This window comes from Poecile atricapillus, chromosome 14 (genome assembly GCF_030490865.1).
Source record: "Poecile atricapillus isolate bPoeAtr1 chromosome 14, bPoeAtr1.hap1, whole genome shotgun sequence".
In the NCBI taxonomy this organism is placed as follows: domain Eukaryota; kingdom Metazoa; phylum Chordata; class Aves; order Passeriformes; family Paridae; genus Poecile; species Poecile atricapillus.
The window spans coordinates 3,257,446-3,270,586 of NC_081262.1; the positions used below are offsets into that span (position 1 = coordinate 3,257,446).

Here is a 13,141-nt window from a genome sequence, read left to right on the forward strand (position 1 = left end):
CGGGGCCGCCATTGGCCACCATTGGCGGTCACGTGACCGCGCCTCAGCGGCCGCGGAGCCGCCGAGCGGAGCTGAGGGGCCGGGACGGGAACAGCGGCGGAGCTGGCACCGGGGACACCGGAGGGGTGGGACAGGACCCCCTCCCGCCCCACAGCTCCCGCGGGTCTGCAGCGGCTCAGGGGGCCTGGTGCACCCCCGCAGAGCCAGCCCCTGCTCCGTAGGTAAATCCCAGCCAGTCTGACCCGCCCCGTGTCTTCCCCCCGGAACGCGTCCCCTGAAAGGAGCTGGAAATGATCTCCCACATGGATCAGAAGGAGGAACGGTGGTTCTTCCACCTCCGCGCCCACCGGGGGAAGTCTCAGACAGTGCTGAGCAGCACTTGTGCAGGTAAGGTGATGGTACAATCATGCAGTCATTAAGGTTGGGAAAATCTCACTAAGATCGTGGAGTCTGCCCATTAACCCAGCGCATATGTGAACCTGTCGGTGAGAAAAAACTGCTCCAGGATTCCCAGACCCTACCGGAATGCATAGGATTGGTAATACCAGGATGGACCACGGTCCTCCCAGTGGTCCCTAGCAGCAGGGACCAGAGAAGGCAGACAGGCTGTGGTGTGTTCCTGGATGCTTTCCCAGGCCCTGGCACTCTGTGACTTCAGAAACTACTAAAGCAGACATGCAATGTCTCAGTATCTAACAGCTCTCTCTGTATTTTCTTGCTGTCTGAAGTTGTGCATGTTTTAGCATCGGTGACAGCTTGCAGCCAGTAGTTCCACAGCACATTCAGCTGCTCTGTGAGTTGCTGCTTTCTTAATTTACTTTGAAGCTGCCTTCTGATAGCTCACTTCATGTCAGTTGTTCTTAATTCAGAGCAGATGGTGCAGGAGGGATCCCCACCCACCCCACGGGCCACTTGTGGTTTCATAGTCTTCTGCAATACCTCTATCAGCTGTATTCTTTATCTCCAATGCAGAAGCTGTTCTGTGCCTTTTATTATTCATGTCATGCTCTGTATCTTCCTCAGCTCTATTGGAATTTCTCTGAAATGGAGGATCCATCCCTGCCCTTGCACACAGTCAAGCTGTGGGGTTTGAGCTGCAAGGGCACCATTACATTTTCTTTATTCTCTCTTTTCCCCTGAAAATCATTAACATTTGATGAGCTATTTTGTCTGCCTGGGAGCTGCAGTTTTCATCCATCTGCTCCAAGGGGCTGTTCCAGAATGGTATCAAGAACATCTGAGGCCCATCCATAGAGGAGCCCTCTGTACCAGCTCCTGGTATAGAGGCTGTTCCCCTCTGCACTTCTTTGTTTACCTGCAGTGAATGTCCTCTGTCATTCCCCTGTCACCTGGTTGGTCAGTAACCATAAGGCTCTGACACAGTTTATAGTCAGCCTTTGTGTCTGAATAACAGAATCATCAGCACCTCCTCTTTCCCTTCCCACCTCATGAGGGTCATTTATCCACTGCAGCTGAGTTTCCTTACCAGTTTTGGCCAAGGATTAATGTCTTTGAGAATGCCCTTGGTCTCCAGAACTTCCTTTTGCTAAAATTGGTGACATCTCTGAAGAACTCCAAGTGGATTCTCATGAGAAAAAGATCCGTCCAAGGGTACATTTAAGGTGATATTTAGATTTTTCCCAGTGTCTGCACTTACTTTGCTTACCTGGAGCTTGACTCAGATCTTATCACTGGCAGCCTTGGGCATATCAGAGGCTTGAGATCAACCCAAATTGACACAGGCTGAGGAAGAACCACACTCCAGTTGCGATTTTTGGGTTTTTTTCCCAGTTCAGCCTTACACTTCCAGTATGAATTCCTGAGCATTGTGAACTTATTCTCCTTTCACTTAAAACACTTCCAGTGGGGTCTTGGCATCATGATTTTGATCAAACCCTTTACAGCCACAGCAACAGAGCTGTTGCTCCCAAGCTCACTGTCTGTTCAGTAAGTCTGACCCACAGGGCAAGGACTTCATGATGGGCTGCCAGAAATGTCCTTATCCTGTCTTTGGATGTCCCTCTTCTCTTTTCCTCCAGATCCCATCTGGATGGAGTAGCTGCAGACACATGGCTATCAATGTTCCAGTTTCTGTTACTCTCATGGAACCATTTTAAGGAAAACTACATAAAGTGTCAGTGTCACACCAAGCTGTAAAAAGCATCTCAGGAGTTCACTGTGAAATCACATTGTGTTGTTTTCTTACACTGCCCAGAAAGAAGAAGATCAGATGTGTGCTTATATCATCTGGACTCTAACTCTGGACTCTTCTTTTCTTATTTCTGCAGTGCCTCTCCTGCACCAAGACAGCACTTCCTCATCCCAGTTCTGTGTGCTCTCCCACACATCCATGGGAGGATAAAGCTGCCTTTCTTCTGCCTCTAAGAGTGGCATAAGCCGTGTTTGAGGTGTCTGATTTCATCCCTTAGTGCCTCCTTTGGGAGTGCCTCTCTCTGCAGCACCAGCAGGTCAGGGGTGTTGCATTTCTTCTGCTGAGTAGGACAGTTCTTTGTGGCACTTCCATGACTCTCAGTTCAGCTTTTAATAACTTTTCAGATATCCTAGAGGAGCAGCCATCTTTCCCATTCAAGCACTAAATTTTTATCCCTAGTATGCCAATAATTTCAGTGGATTCAGGTTCTGTCAGAGCACACAGGGCTGTTCCCAGAGTTTGTTCATGTGAACATACTGAGAAATCCACTGTGTAGTTTGAAAGGAAATATCAGAACTTTCTATAAGAGTCAATCTGGTGAATCTTTGTCATTTGATCCCTTTTGATTTCCCCTATCTAAGGTTTCCTGTCTGTGACTTCTATCCAGATTCTCGTTTTATTGCAGCTGAAGGTGGGATTGTGAGCAAAAAAGAGAATAATTCCCACCAAGGCATCCCTGGGCCGGCAGAGCCTGAGGTTTTACTCTCAGGACTCTCCAAGGAGAACAATTCCCAGAGTTCTGCAGAGGACCCAGTCGTCCCACAGAGGTCAGAAAATGTTCAGAGTCCTCTGGAGAAGATGCAACGCCAAGCGATGCTGTGTGGGAAAAGTTTCAGGAAGCTGCCAGATATTATCCAGCAGAGAAATTCTTCTGTGGAGAGACTGAGAATATGTGGGGACTGCGGGAAGAGCTTCCGTGTGAGTTCCAACCTCGTCCAGCATCGGAGAATCCACACTGGAGAGAAACCCTTCTCCTGCACCGAGTGTGGGGGGCGTTTCCGGCAGCAGTCCCACCTCATCCAGCACCGGAGGATCCACACGGGAGAGAAGCCCTACGAGTGCTCCGAGTGCGGGAAGAGCTTCAGCGTGAGCTCGAAGCTGCTCCGGCACCAGGTGACCCACACCGGGGAGAAGCCCTTCAGGTGTGCCGAGTGCGGGAAGAGCTTCTCCGGGAACTGCCAGCTGGTGCAGCACCGGCGAGTGCACACCGGGGAGAAGCCCTACACGTGCGGCAGCTGCGGGAGGAGCTTCAGCGTGAGCTCGGCCCTGGCGCGGCACCGGCGCGTCCACACCGGGGAGAAGCCCTATGTCTGCGCCGAGTGCGGGAAGAGCTTCTGCCAGAGCTCCGAGCTCATGAAGCACCAGCGGGTGCACACCGGGGAGAAGCCGTACAAGTGCTCCGAGTGCGGGAAGAGCTTCACCGGGAGTTCGGCCCTCATCCAGCACCGCCGCTTCCACAGGGGCGAGCGGCCGTACGGGTGCTCCGAGTGCGGGAAGAGCTTCACGGTGAGCTCCCACCTCATCCAGCACCGCCGCTTCCACACCGGGGAGCGCCCCTTCGAGTGCACCGAGTGCGGGAAGAGCTTCCTGTGGAGGTCGGCCCTGCTGCGGCACTGGCGGGTGCACAGCGGGGAGCGGCCGTACGCCTGTAGCGAGTGCGGGGACAGCTTCAGGCAGAGCGCCCACCTCACCCAGCACCGCCGCACCCACACCGGGGAGCGGCCCTACGCCTGTGCCGACTGCGGGAGAGGCTTCGCCGTGAGCTCCGCGCTCCTGCGGCACCGGCACGTCCACAGGGCAGGACAGCCCTAGCGAGCCTGATCCCGGGGTCAGCGCTCTCTCCACTGACTGCCCGGCTCACGGAGTGGGAAGGCGCTTTCCTTTAGGAGAACGAGTCCAAAAGGAGAGGGGTGCAAACAGGGGAGAGTCAGTGCGAGGAGCTGCCGGCCTGGAGAGGAGCGTGAACACAGCAGGGGCATTTTCTGGTGTTCAAAGGGAAAGCTCTTGGGAGGGAAAGGAAGTGCTTTAAAAAGGCTGGAATGTGCTTCGTGTATTTCAGAGGAAGGCAAATGACTCTGTGCCCACATGTGGGCAATGAATACAGTGAAGCACACGGGCCATTTCAGAGTCTGCAACATTGGTCAACAAAAGCTCCTCCTCTGTGTTCAGAGGCGCTGAGCTCCCTCCCTCCCTCAGCCCACGGGCTGGAGCCGAAGCCCAAAGAAGCACCCTCGGCCCCCTGCGCTGACTATTCGTGTGTCCCCGCGGCCCTGCAGGGGCTGTGGGGCGGCAGCTGCGCTGGACGCCGTTGCTGCGGCCGCCAATAAAGCCGCCGATACCGCCCCGGGGCCGCCATGTTTCCTTCTCGGCCGCCGTTTCCCGTTGCCAGGGCGCAGCGTCGTGTGCGCATGCGCGGGGTTCGCGCGCCTGTCGCGATCGTGGGCGGGGCCTCAGGAGGTGCCGCCCAGGTTGGCGCGGGGCGTGGCCGGTACCGCCACGTGACTGCCCTGCCCTCCCCACCCATCGGCGGCTTCTGCGCGTGCGCGGCCTCGCGCGCCGGCCGCCTGTGAGGGGGAGCGGCTCGCGCGGCGTCTCGGCCGCCTCCGCCAATCGCGGGCGCTTGCGGAGCGCGGCTCGCGATTGGCCGCGCGGTGACCCCTCGGCAATAAAGCCGGGCCCGCCGAGCGCGGCCTTTGTCTCTCACCGGGGCCGAGGGCGGCGGCGGCAGCGGTGAGTGCGCGGCGCGTCCCTATGGCAACGCGGTCGGGCCTGAGCCCCGCGGGTCTTCCCCTGCCTTGGGACTCACCCTGCGGTGTTCTGCCTGCTCCCGGCGGTGAGTGGGCCGGGAAGCCCTCCCGGACCGCCTCAGAGCCGTATTTCCGCGCTGGGGACGGGGCTGTCGCGGCCGACATGACCGCGCGGGCCGGGCCGGGCCGCCCGGGCCCACAACTGCCGGCCGCGAGCCCGTGCGGGGCCGGCGCTGCCCACCCGCCGTTCTCAGCCCTCCCTGCTCCTGCCGTGTGTCCCCACGGGCGAGCGCCTGCCCAGCGGCCGGCAGTGTGTGCCAGCACCGGGCCCTCAGAGCCCCGCAGTGACTTTGCACGGCTGCTCGTGAGCGACGCCTGGGGGCTTCGGGACTGGAGCCCTGCGCTGCGTGCTCCCGGTGGCGATGGGGCCACTTGGCTTTCCGTGGCCCGGCAGAGCTCGGAGAAGCACTTGGAGAATGAAAGCCTCTTGCCATTCCTCCTTTTCCATTATTGGCAGTTGTGCTATTCAAGCCGCAGCAGCTACACCCAGCACCGCATTGCACATATCAGCCCGAAGTGCCTGTCACTGGCCGTGATTGGCGTGTCCCAGGCACAGCTGACAGCCGATGTGACCGCCAGGGCAAACTCTGTCTCTCCGCTGAACAAAGGCTGTTTGGTATATCTGTGTGTGTTTGTCATAATGTGTTCTTCCTCAGCCCAGATCCAACCCTGAGTCTCATAACCGGGGTGAGAAATTAGGTGTTTGTTGGGCTGCCTGACACAAGGGCCGCCACCAAAGGGCACAACTGGACAAGGTCTTTGAGCTCACCAGGAGCTTCCTTTGCTCAGTTTGTTGAGGTGCTGGGCTGCAGCTCTAAAGGAGAGAAATAGTGTTTGTGTGGGCACTGTTAGAAGTGTCTGGGACTTGAATTACTGCCTCAGTTTAGGCTGTGTCCAGGTGAAATCTTCAACCTTCCTAGGATCAGGTAATGTGTTCATTTAGTCTATGAGGTGCCATTTCCAGCAGCAGCCAGTGCCAAAACCCTCCCCAGAAGGAGATGGAGATGAGAATCTCTCCTGCTGGGATTGCCAGGTAACCTCTGGGATGATTCTTCAAACCTCTAGGCGTGGAGTTTTGAGGTTTGTTTCTGCTGCAGTGATGGTAAGTGCAGCCACACTCTGAGCTCTCTGTGTGGGGAAATGCCTTGAAATTGCATGAAAGTTAAGCAGCAGATAAAAATTCAGTACTGCCTGGGTGTTTGTGAGTTACCAAACTTCTCCCAGAGTGCCCATGCAAATCTAGGGCTTCCAGGCTCCTTCCCTGCAGCAGCAGTACATTCCTTCAAAAGGTTTGGGATTATTTGCATTAAATGTCTTCCTGCGTTGAGAAGAACAGCTGTGCATCTGGGACATACAGCTTGATGAGGAGATGTGTGTAGGGACAAACTGCATATCTAGATGAGCTAGAGGTGTTTTCTCAGCAGGTTGGAACACTGTCATTGGAAAAGAAATGTTTGGAATGCTGAGGTGTCCTGTACCAAACCTCCTCCCCACTCTGCAATCCCAACTGGTAGCTGTTGGATTGCTCCCAGGCAGGCTCTGTCTGGGCACTGGGAGGTGCCCTGAACATCAGCCAGGTCCTGGATGAGCAGAGCTCCCTGCAGCAAATGAAATGATGTTCCAGCCTCTGCAGAGGAGGTGGCACTGCCTGAGCCTCCTCTGTGGCATGTGGGGCATGCCTCCTTTCAGAGGAGCAGAGAAACCAGGGCTGTGACCACAAACTGGGGCTGCAGTTGCCAGTTTTTGAGTAGAAGCAACGGTGTGTAGTGGTAGGAGACACAGTGGCTGTGACTGCCTTTCCTCCCAGCTGTGCAATAAGCCAGCATGAGGAAGGATGGGGTTGGTTTGTGCTGACTTGTCTATTTGGGGAGGTGTCTGTGCTAGAGACTGTATCAGGAAAAATCTCAACTTCTGCATTTTCCTGCATGAGTTCTGCCCTCACCTGGGGCTACAGGGGCTGGTGTTATCACTGCCCTGCTCACTGCCACAGAGAACTTGTCAGGCTGAGCCCTGCAAAACATGCCAGGGGAAATACAAGCCTGAGAAAGCATCAAAGGCCTTCAATGACTTTTTCCATGGTGTCCCCTGCTCCCAACAGCAGACTGTGCTCCTGGGACAGTCATTCACCATTCCCATTAGTTGTGCTTCTACAACACTGGTAACAGAGTTGGGTGAAAGCTTCTGAGACCCCATGAGGTTCCCTGTGTGACACAGAGAGCCAAGTTCTGTGTGAACACGAGTGTGCTCAGGCTGTGGGAGCGGAGGTTCTGATGAGTGAGCAGACATGATGATCTCAGGGCTATCCTTGTCTGGCCATTGGCAACCATGAGCCATTGCTGCTGTTAACCACTAGTTTTTGAGGCCTGATTGGTGTGTTCCTTTGGACTGGATTTGATGTCAGCCTTCAGGCCTCTCCCAAGGGATGAGTGGGGCTCAAGTGCTCTGTAGCTTTGCTCTCAGCTGCTGCTTTTTATCAGTGGTTGTTGCAGATGTGGGGAGACAGCACACCTCACCTCCAGGACTCTGGCTTTCTAGGAATATAAGATAAATTGGAACTAGTTTGTCTGCTTAGCTCCTTGCTCCTCTCCCAAGGCTCCCTGAAAGATGGTGGAGGTGGTGGTGGTGTTCTGCACAAAGCTGATTACAGGTCCATTTTATAAATGAGGGGCCTGGATTTCTGTGCTCAGCCAATGTAATCCAGGTGTCTTGTTCCTGCTCCTGGGTAAGGCTTGTGCATCCTGTTACATCCAAAGAGATTTTATTTCCTTTTGCAAATGAGGAGGGGGAACCCAGTTACTTATGGGATTTGAAGTAAATTCTTCCAGGCAGGAGAGGAGGGTGTGAGTGGGAGCAGGAGCTGTCTGCAGCTCACTCTGCTTGGAGAGTGGCCCAGGAAAGGCAGAGCAATGAAATCTGCCCCTGCTTTGGAAGTTCCTCTATTCTGTCACAGGGAATGTTCTTGTTTCCCCTGTGAGCTGCCTGACTTCAGAGCTCAGCTGACCCAGTTCACCACTGCTTTCTTCCAAGGAAGCTTTGTACTGGTGTGGAAATGTAGTTTATTCTTCATTCTGACTGAAGGAGAGTGGCTTCTCTTTCCAGTTACTCTGCTCAGAGTGTGACATTGAGGGAAATGTTTGGTAGCACCAGGGGAAAGCAGCCTGCTCACAAGTCGAGTGCAGATTCCCAACGCAGAGGTCTCGTCTTCAGCCAGGAGCTGTCCTGAAGGGGGATGCTGAATGCAGGCTGCTGTGTTGTAGGTCTCCTCTGAGGTTAATGTTTTGTGAACTGGCTGTCAGTGTTGAAGTTCACTTGAGGTAGCTGAACAGAACAGGCAAATCTACGTCCTTGGAAGTGCCTGGTGTGAGGTGGAAACAGCCAGAGGCTGCTCCTCACTGCTCAGAGAGGTCTTTGCTGGACTCTTCAACATTTCACACCCATCCCTTTGCTAAGGCAGCTTCCCCTGAAAATCCCTCTCTGATTTTGCTTTTCAGACTGATCCCCAGCAGTGACCACAATGCCATCAGCCCTGGAGAGCCCCGAGGGGGGAGAGGAGGACATCCTGCGCTATGACGAAGTGGAAGATGACTCTGTCAGGTGAGTTCTGTCCTACACAATGGCACAGACACGGCCTTGGGCAAGGCAAGAGATCTTCCAGGTAAAGGAGTTATCCTCATCTGAAAGAAGTGAGGGACCTCAATAAGTGACTAATCAAATACATGTGCTGTGAGATCTCTTCAGTCAAACAGGACTGTAAGGGTGGAAGGGATGGGAAAGAGTAATCTGTCAGGGCTGACAATAGTTGGTTTTTTAGTCTCTACTATGGAAGTCACATTTCAGAAACACTGACTATTTGGCAGCTGTGTTTGTGTCTTCTGGCCAAGGAGAGCCAGTTTTTCATGGCTTGCTGGGCAGACTTCTTGTTTTGAAAACTTATTCTACATGTGAACTCTGCTGTGGTGCACTCTTGCCTTTGCAGAATACCCAGGTCTAGTCAAGGACATTTTCTAGGAAGTTACTTTAAAAAACAAATTCACACACATGTTCTCAAAGCCAAGGCTTCAGACTTTAAAAACAGGAAGGGTGACTAGGGTGCTTTGTAAAAGACCTAGACAGGCTGGTTGACTTTTTTGACTTGACAGGCTCAGCTTCATGAGAAGTTAATGTTTGCTGGCTTTGCTGGCACATTCAGTGGGTCTGGAGTGTTCAGTGTCTCTCTTAAAGCTAACAGGAATGTGCTAGCTGTAGGAAACTAGTGATAAAAACTGTAATGTGCACTTGGGCATGATTTGAGTGAGTTTGTATGTTGATACTGTACCTGAAAGGTGGCTGTAGCCAGGTGGGGGTCGGTCTCTTCTCCCAGGCAGCCACTGACAGGAGAGGACACAGCCCTAAGCTGCACCAGGGGAAGTTTAGGTTGGACATCAGGAAAAAATTCTTCAGCTGAAAGAGTGATTGGGCACTGGAATCATCTGCCCAGGGAGATGGTGGAGTCACTGTCCCTGGACATGTTTAAAAAAGGACTGGATGTGGCACCCAGTGCCATGGTTAATTGATGAGGAAGTGTTAGGTCATAGGTTGGACTTGCTGATCTCAGAGATCTTTTCCAGCCTAGTTCATTCTGTGACTCTGTGTCCAGGTAGGTGCAGTGCCTGTAGCTTAAAATCATAGATTTTAATGTTTTGGGTCTTTTTTAAAATAAGACACCTTGTGGAAACTTGAAAAAAACAGTATAATTCAGGAGAAATAAACTTCTTAAGGGTGTTTTTGCCCTGTTTTGCCATTCAGTTCTCTTCTTGATATCCAAGTTGGGAAAGCTGGGGACCTACCTGAGGCTTTTTTCTTCTCCAGCAGAAGATACCACCAAGGCCCCTATGCTCTTTAGCCTGCCCTGGGCTAAAGCTGTAGTTGCTCCCCATATGCTCAAGGCTTCCTTGTGTAGTGTTGTTGGGCTCACGTGGATGAGAAGGAGAAGTCACGGTGCAGGGATCAGAGGGTCCTTGGCAGTCCTCAGCATCCTGGGCCAGAGCCCCTGGTAAGCCCCAGCCCTCGTGGAGTGGCAGATCTGCTTGGCACATGGGCTGCTGCCACCCTGCTGCTGCCACCAGCAGGTGCCAGCTCAGCCTGAGGGGTGGTCTGAGGGTGCCACCTTGTACATTCTCTAAACTGGGATGGCAGTGGGGGATCCCTCCAAACACAGCAAGGATAAACTCATTGCTGCATGAGGCAGTGGGGTGAAAGGAGCTTCCCTGTTTGCCTGCAGCCCCATGGATCTTTCGGAGCTGCTGAAGGAGGGGACGAAGGAATCGCATGACCGTGCAGAGAACACTCAGTTTGTCAAGGACTTCCTGAAGGGGCGCATCAAGAAGGAGCTCTTCAAGGTGAGTGTTGCTCTGCTCCCCATCTCTTTGATGTACCCAGTGACTGATGCAGACTCCAAGGCAGCCCTGGGGGTGCTGTGGTGGTAGGTAGAGCCTTTGCTCCTTGAAGCAGTGCTTGCCTGGCTCTCCAGGCTGGTTTTGTGCCAGGCCTGGGGGTTTCTTATTGCTTACCCCACTTCCATGTAGGCAGGAGTAGTCATGAGATGAGTTGTGCCTATCCAGTGAGCAGCTTCTCACACGAGCTGTGCTCTGTCTGTAGCTGGCCACCGTGGCCCTTTACTTCACCTACTCTGCTCTGGAAGAGGAGATGGATCGTAACAAGGACAACCCAGTCTTTGCTCCTCTGTACTTCCCCGTAGAGCTTCACCGGAGAGAAGCTTTGGCCAAAGACCTCAAATATTTCTATGGGGAAGACTGGAAAGAAAAGATCCAGTGTTCAGAGGCAACTCAGCAATATGTGGACAGAATCCATCATGTGGGACAACATGAGCCAGAGCTGCTGGTGGCTCATGCTTACACACGCTACATGGGGGACCTCTCAGGTGGCCAGGTGCTGAAGAAGGTAGCCCAGAGGGCCCTGAAGTTGCCCAGTACTGAGGAAGGGATCCAGTTCTATGTGTTTGACAGCATTTCCAACGCACAGCAGTTCAAGCAGCTTTACAGAGCAAGAATGAATGCTCTAGACTTGGACAAGAACACCAAGGAAAGGATCGTGGAAGAGGCCAACAAAGCCTTCAGATTTAACATGCAGGTACTAAAGAAATCCCTTGATCTCCTGTGTGTGTAGTTTAGGTCTGACTTTTAGGTCTGGCTCAGATTAATTCAGTCACACCACTCACCCAAGCAGTGGTCTGGGGCTGAGACCATCACAGCCCCTCCTTGAGGGGCTGGGATTCTAGTTGAACTAGCTCTTTCACTGGCTTCTGGAGCTGGTGTCAGGCAGGAATTCCTCCCCTGCTCCAATACCAAAGCCAAGCCCTTTGATTAAGGCAAAATTAATATGGCTTCAAGATTATTTCCATAGGCAGTGTGGCTGTGAAGCAGTGAGGGGAGCGGAGCTCTTGTGCCAAGGCAGCCTCAAACAGTTTGAGTGTGCTGCTCTGCCCTGGTGCCAATTCATCTCCTGTCTCAGGTCTCACTTGTTGCCCTATGGTCAAAAATGTCTGGAGCCTCCCATAGCATTTGCCTCTCATCAAACCTGACTAAGCTACTGTTTGCCCCAGGGGATGAGCACAGATTTAGCTACTGGATGGAATCCAGTAATCTTGTTCTTGTAGCAGGTCAGTGTGATTTAAACTGGCCAGAAACGTGGTGAGGTGTGGTTGGCTCCTTTGTCAGGATCCTTACAGAATCCCATGGCAGCAAGAGGGGCTGTCTGACCACTGCAGGAGCTGGGATCCTCCAAGGATCAGGAGGGAGGGAGGGGGAGACCCTGCTGCCCCACACTCCCACCCACAGCAGGGTGGTGCTGCCTTGCTCCTGGCTCTGACTGAATGCTCTTGGGATAGGCTGTGCCTTCCTGGAGCTGCAACGTGTGCCAGGTGTCACCACAGCTCTGCAGTGGATGTCCCAAAGGTGTCTGGGGACAGGGAAGCAGGGAGTGGTGCTTGCCTGTTCCCCAGGTGATTCCAGGGGTCTGGCTGAGAGCTGCCTGGCTCTGCCTGCTTCACGTGCTCACTGTGACCACTTGCAGGTGTTTGATGAGCTGGACAAGATCGGCAAGTCACTGGCAGAAGAAGCCCAAGATGGAGGCTTTCCAGTCCACGATGGAAAAGGAGACATCCGCAAATGCCCTTACTATGCAGACAAACTGGGTAGGTGGTGGCAAGGAGAGGGCTGCCATGGGCGTGTGGCACAGGGCTGGCAGTGCTAACGATGCTTTCTGTGTCCTGCAGGCATGGCAAGCCCCAGCTGCCCCTTCCACGCTGCTGTGGGCCTGGCCAGGCAGCCCCTGGTGCAGCTGGTGCTGGCAGCCTGCATGGCTGTGGCAGCAGGAGCTGCAGCCTGGTACATCCTGTGACGGACACCGTGTGTCTCTGCTTGGGGGCAAGGGGGGACGTGCCCTGCCCTTTTTCCGACCTTTCCCTTGCTGGTGGTGAGTTGGCTGCAGAGTGGGAGTAAGGAAATAAACAGGAATCCTGTGGGACTGTCCAAACCTCCTTGCACACCGCTGTAACACGAGGTCTTTAGCTGACCAGTGTACAGGACTGGTTGGTGCCAGGGGGTGAGGACTCCACTGCAGCACTGCCCTGCCCAGGCTGGGGCAGCTTTTAAGGCTAGAGATGTCCTGTCCTGTCCCAGCAAAGGCTTCACATGCTTGGCTTTTCATCTTCATCACTGAAGCAGTGTCTGGAGGAAGTTTCCTGCCCTGGGTTGCATCTGCAGAATGTCATCAGCCTTTCAAACGATGAGCACTTGCTTTCCTGCCCTGAGAAGCTGAGGCTGTGCCATGGGGCTGTTAGCTCCAAGGAGTGTCTTCTCTGGTGCAATGTGCTAGGAACCAAGTCTGAGTCCTGTTGGAGGGAGCTCCCTGGGGATGGGGGCAGGACCATGGTGGGGTATGGAGGTGACAGATGTGTATTGTGCAACTTTGGGGTTCAGGGTTGGTTGTTGGTTATTTTTCCTGAAGCCTTGACTGGAATAAAAAGTTGCAATGCTGTAGCTGGGGCAAGCTAAAAGCACATCATTGTGAAAATGGGGATACTGGGGAGGGGGTTAAGGGGGAGAAAGGGAGTGCAGTCCCT

At 53.8% G+C, this 13,141-nt stretch overlaps 2 protein-coding genes across 3 annotated transcripts; both read left to right on the forward strand.

The window, feature by feature from the left end:
- The first annotated feature begins 247 nt into the window (after positions 1 to 247).
- Positions 248 to 13,058, forward strand: HMOX2 (heme oxygenase 2). 2 transcript variants are annotated; one of them, XM_058849286.1, is made up of 6 exons: positions 248 to 387; positions 8,511 to 8,613; positions 10,280 to 10,397; positions 10,657 to 11,148; positions 12,091 to 12,211; positions 12,293 to 13,058. In XM_058849286.1, the coding sequence occupies exons 2-6, from the start codon at positions 8,534 to 8,536 to the stop codon at positions 12,415 to 12,417; spliced, it is 936 nt and encodes a 311-aa protein (XP_058705269.1). In that variant the 5' UTR covers positions 248 to 387; positions 8,511 to 8,533; the 3' UTR covers positions 12,418 to 13,058. The 2 variants fall into 2 exon arrangements, with proteins under 2 accessions (XP_058705269.1, XP_058705268.1); XM_058849285.1 differs by lacking the exon at positions 248 to 387 and adding an exon at positions 4,801 to 4,942.
- On the forward strand, positions 249 to 4,600 carry LOC131584323 (zinc finger protein 501-like). The gene is made up of 2 exons (XM_058849284.1): positions 249 to 387; positions 2,838 to 4,600. Exons 1-2 carry the CDS (start codon positions 291 to 293, stop codon positions 4,022 to 4,024), a joined length of 1,284 nt encoding a protein of 427 aa, XP_058705267.1. The 5' UTR covers positions 249 to 290; the 3' UTR covers positions 4,025 to 4,600.
- Positions 13,059 to 13,141: the final 83 nt, after the last annotated feature.

What these genes read in the sequence shown, in the direction of transcription:
- HMOX2 (XM_058849286.1), top strand. Translation starts at nt 8,534, where the DNA reads ATGCCATCAGCCCTGGAGAGCCCCGAGGGGGGAGAGGAGGACATCCTG. An exon ending in TCAAGAAGGAGCTCTTCAAG is followed by an intron (nt 10,398 to 10,656) that starts GTGAGTGTTGCT and finishes CTCTGTCTGTAG; the next exon opens with CTGGCCACCGTGGCCCTTTA. An exon ending in CCTTCAGATTTAACATGCAG is followed by an intron (nt 11,149 to 12,090) that starts GTACTAAAGAAA and finishes GACCACTTGCAG; the next exon opens with GTGTTTGATGAGCTGGACAA.
- LOC131584323 (XM_058849284.1), top strand. Translation starts at nt 291, where the DNA reads ATGATCTCCCACATGGATCAGAAGGAGGAACGGTGGTTCTTCCACCTC. An exon ending in GCTGAGCAGCACTTGTGCAG is followed by an intron (nt 388 to 2,837) that starts GTAAGGTGATGG and finishes GTTTTATTGCAG; the next exon opens with CTGAAGGTGGGATTGTGAGC.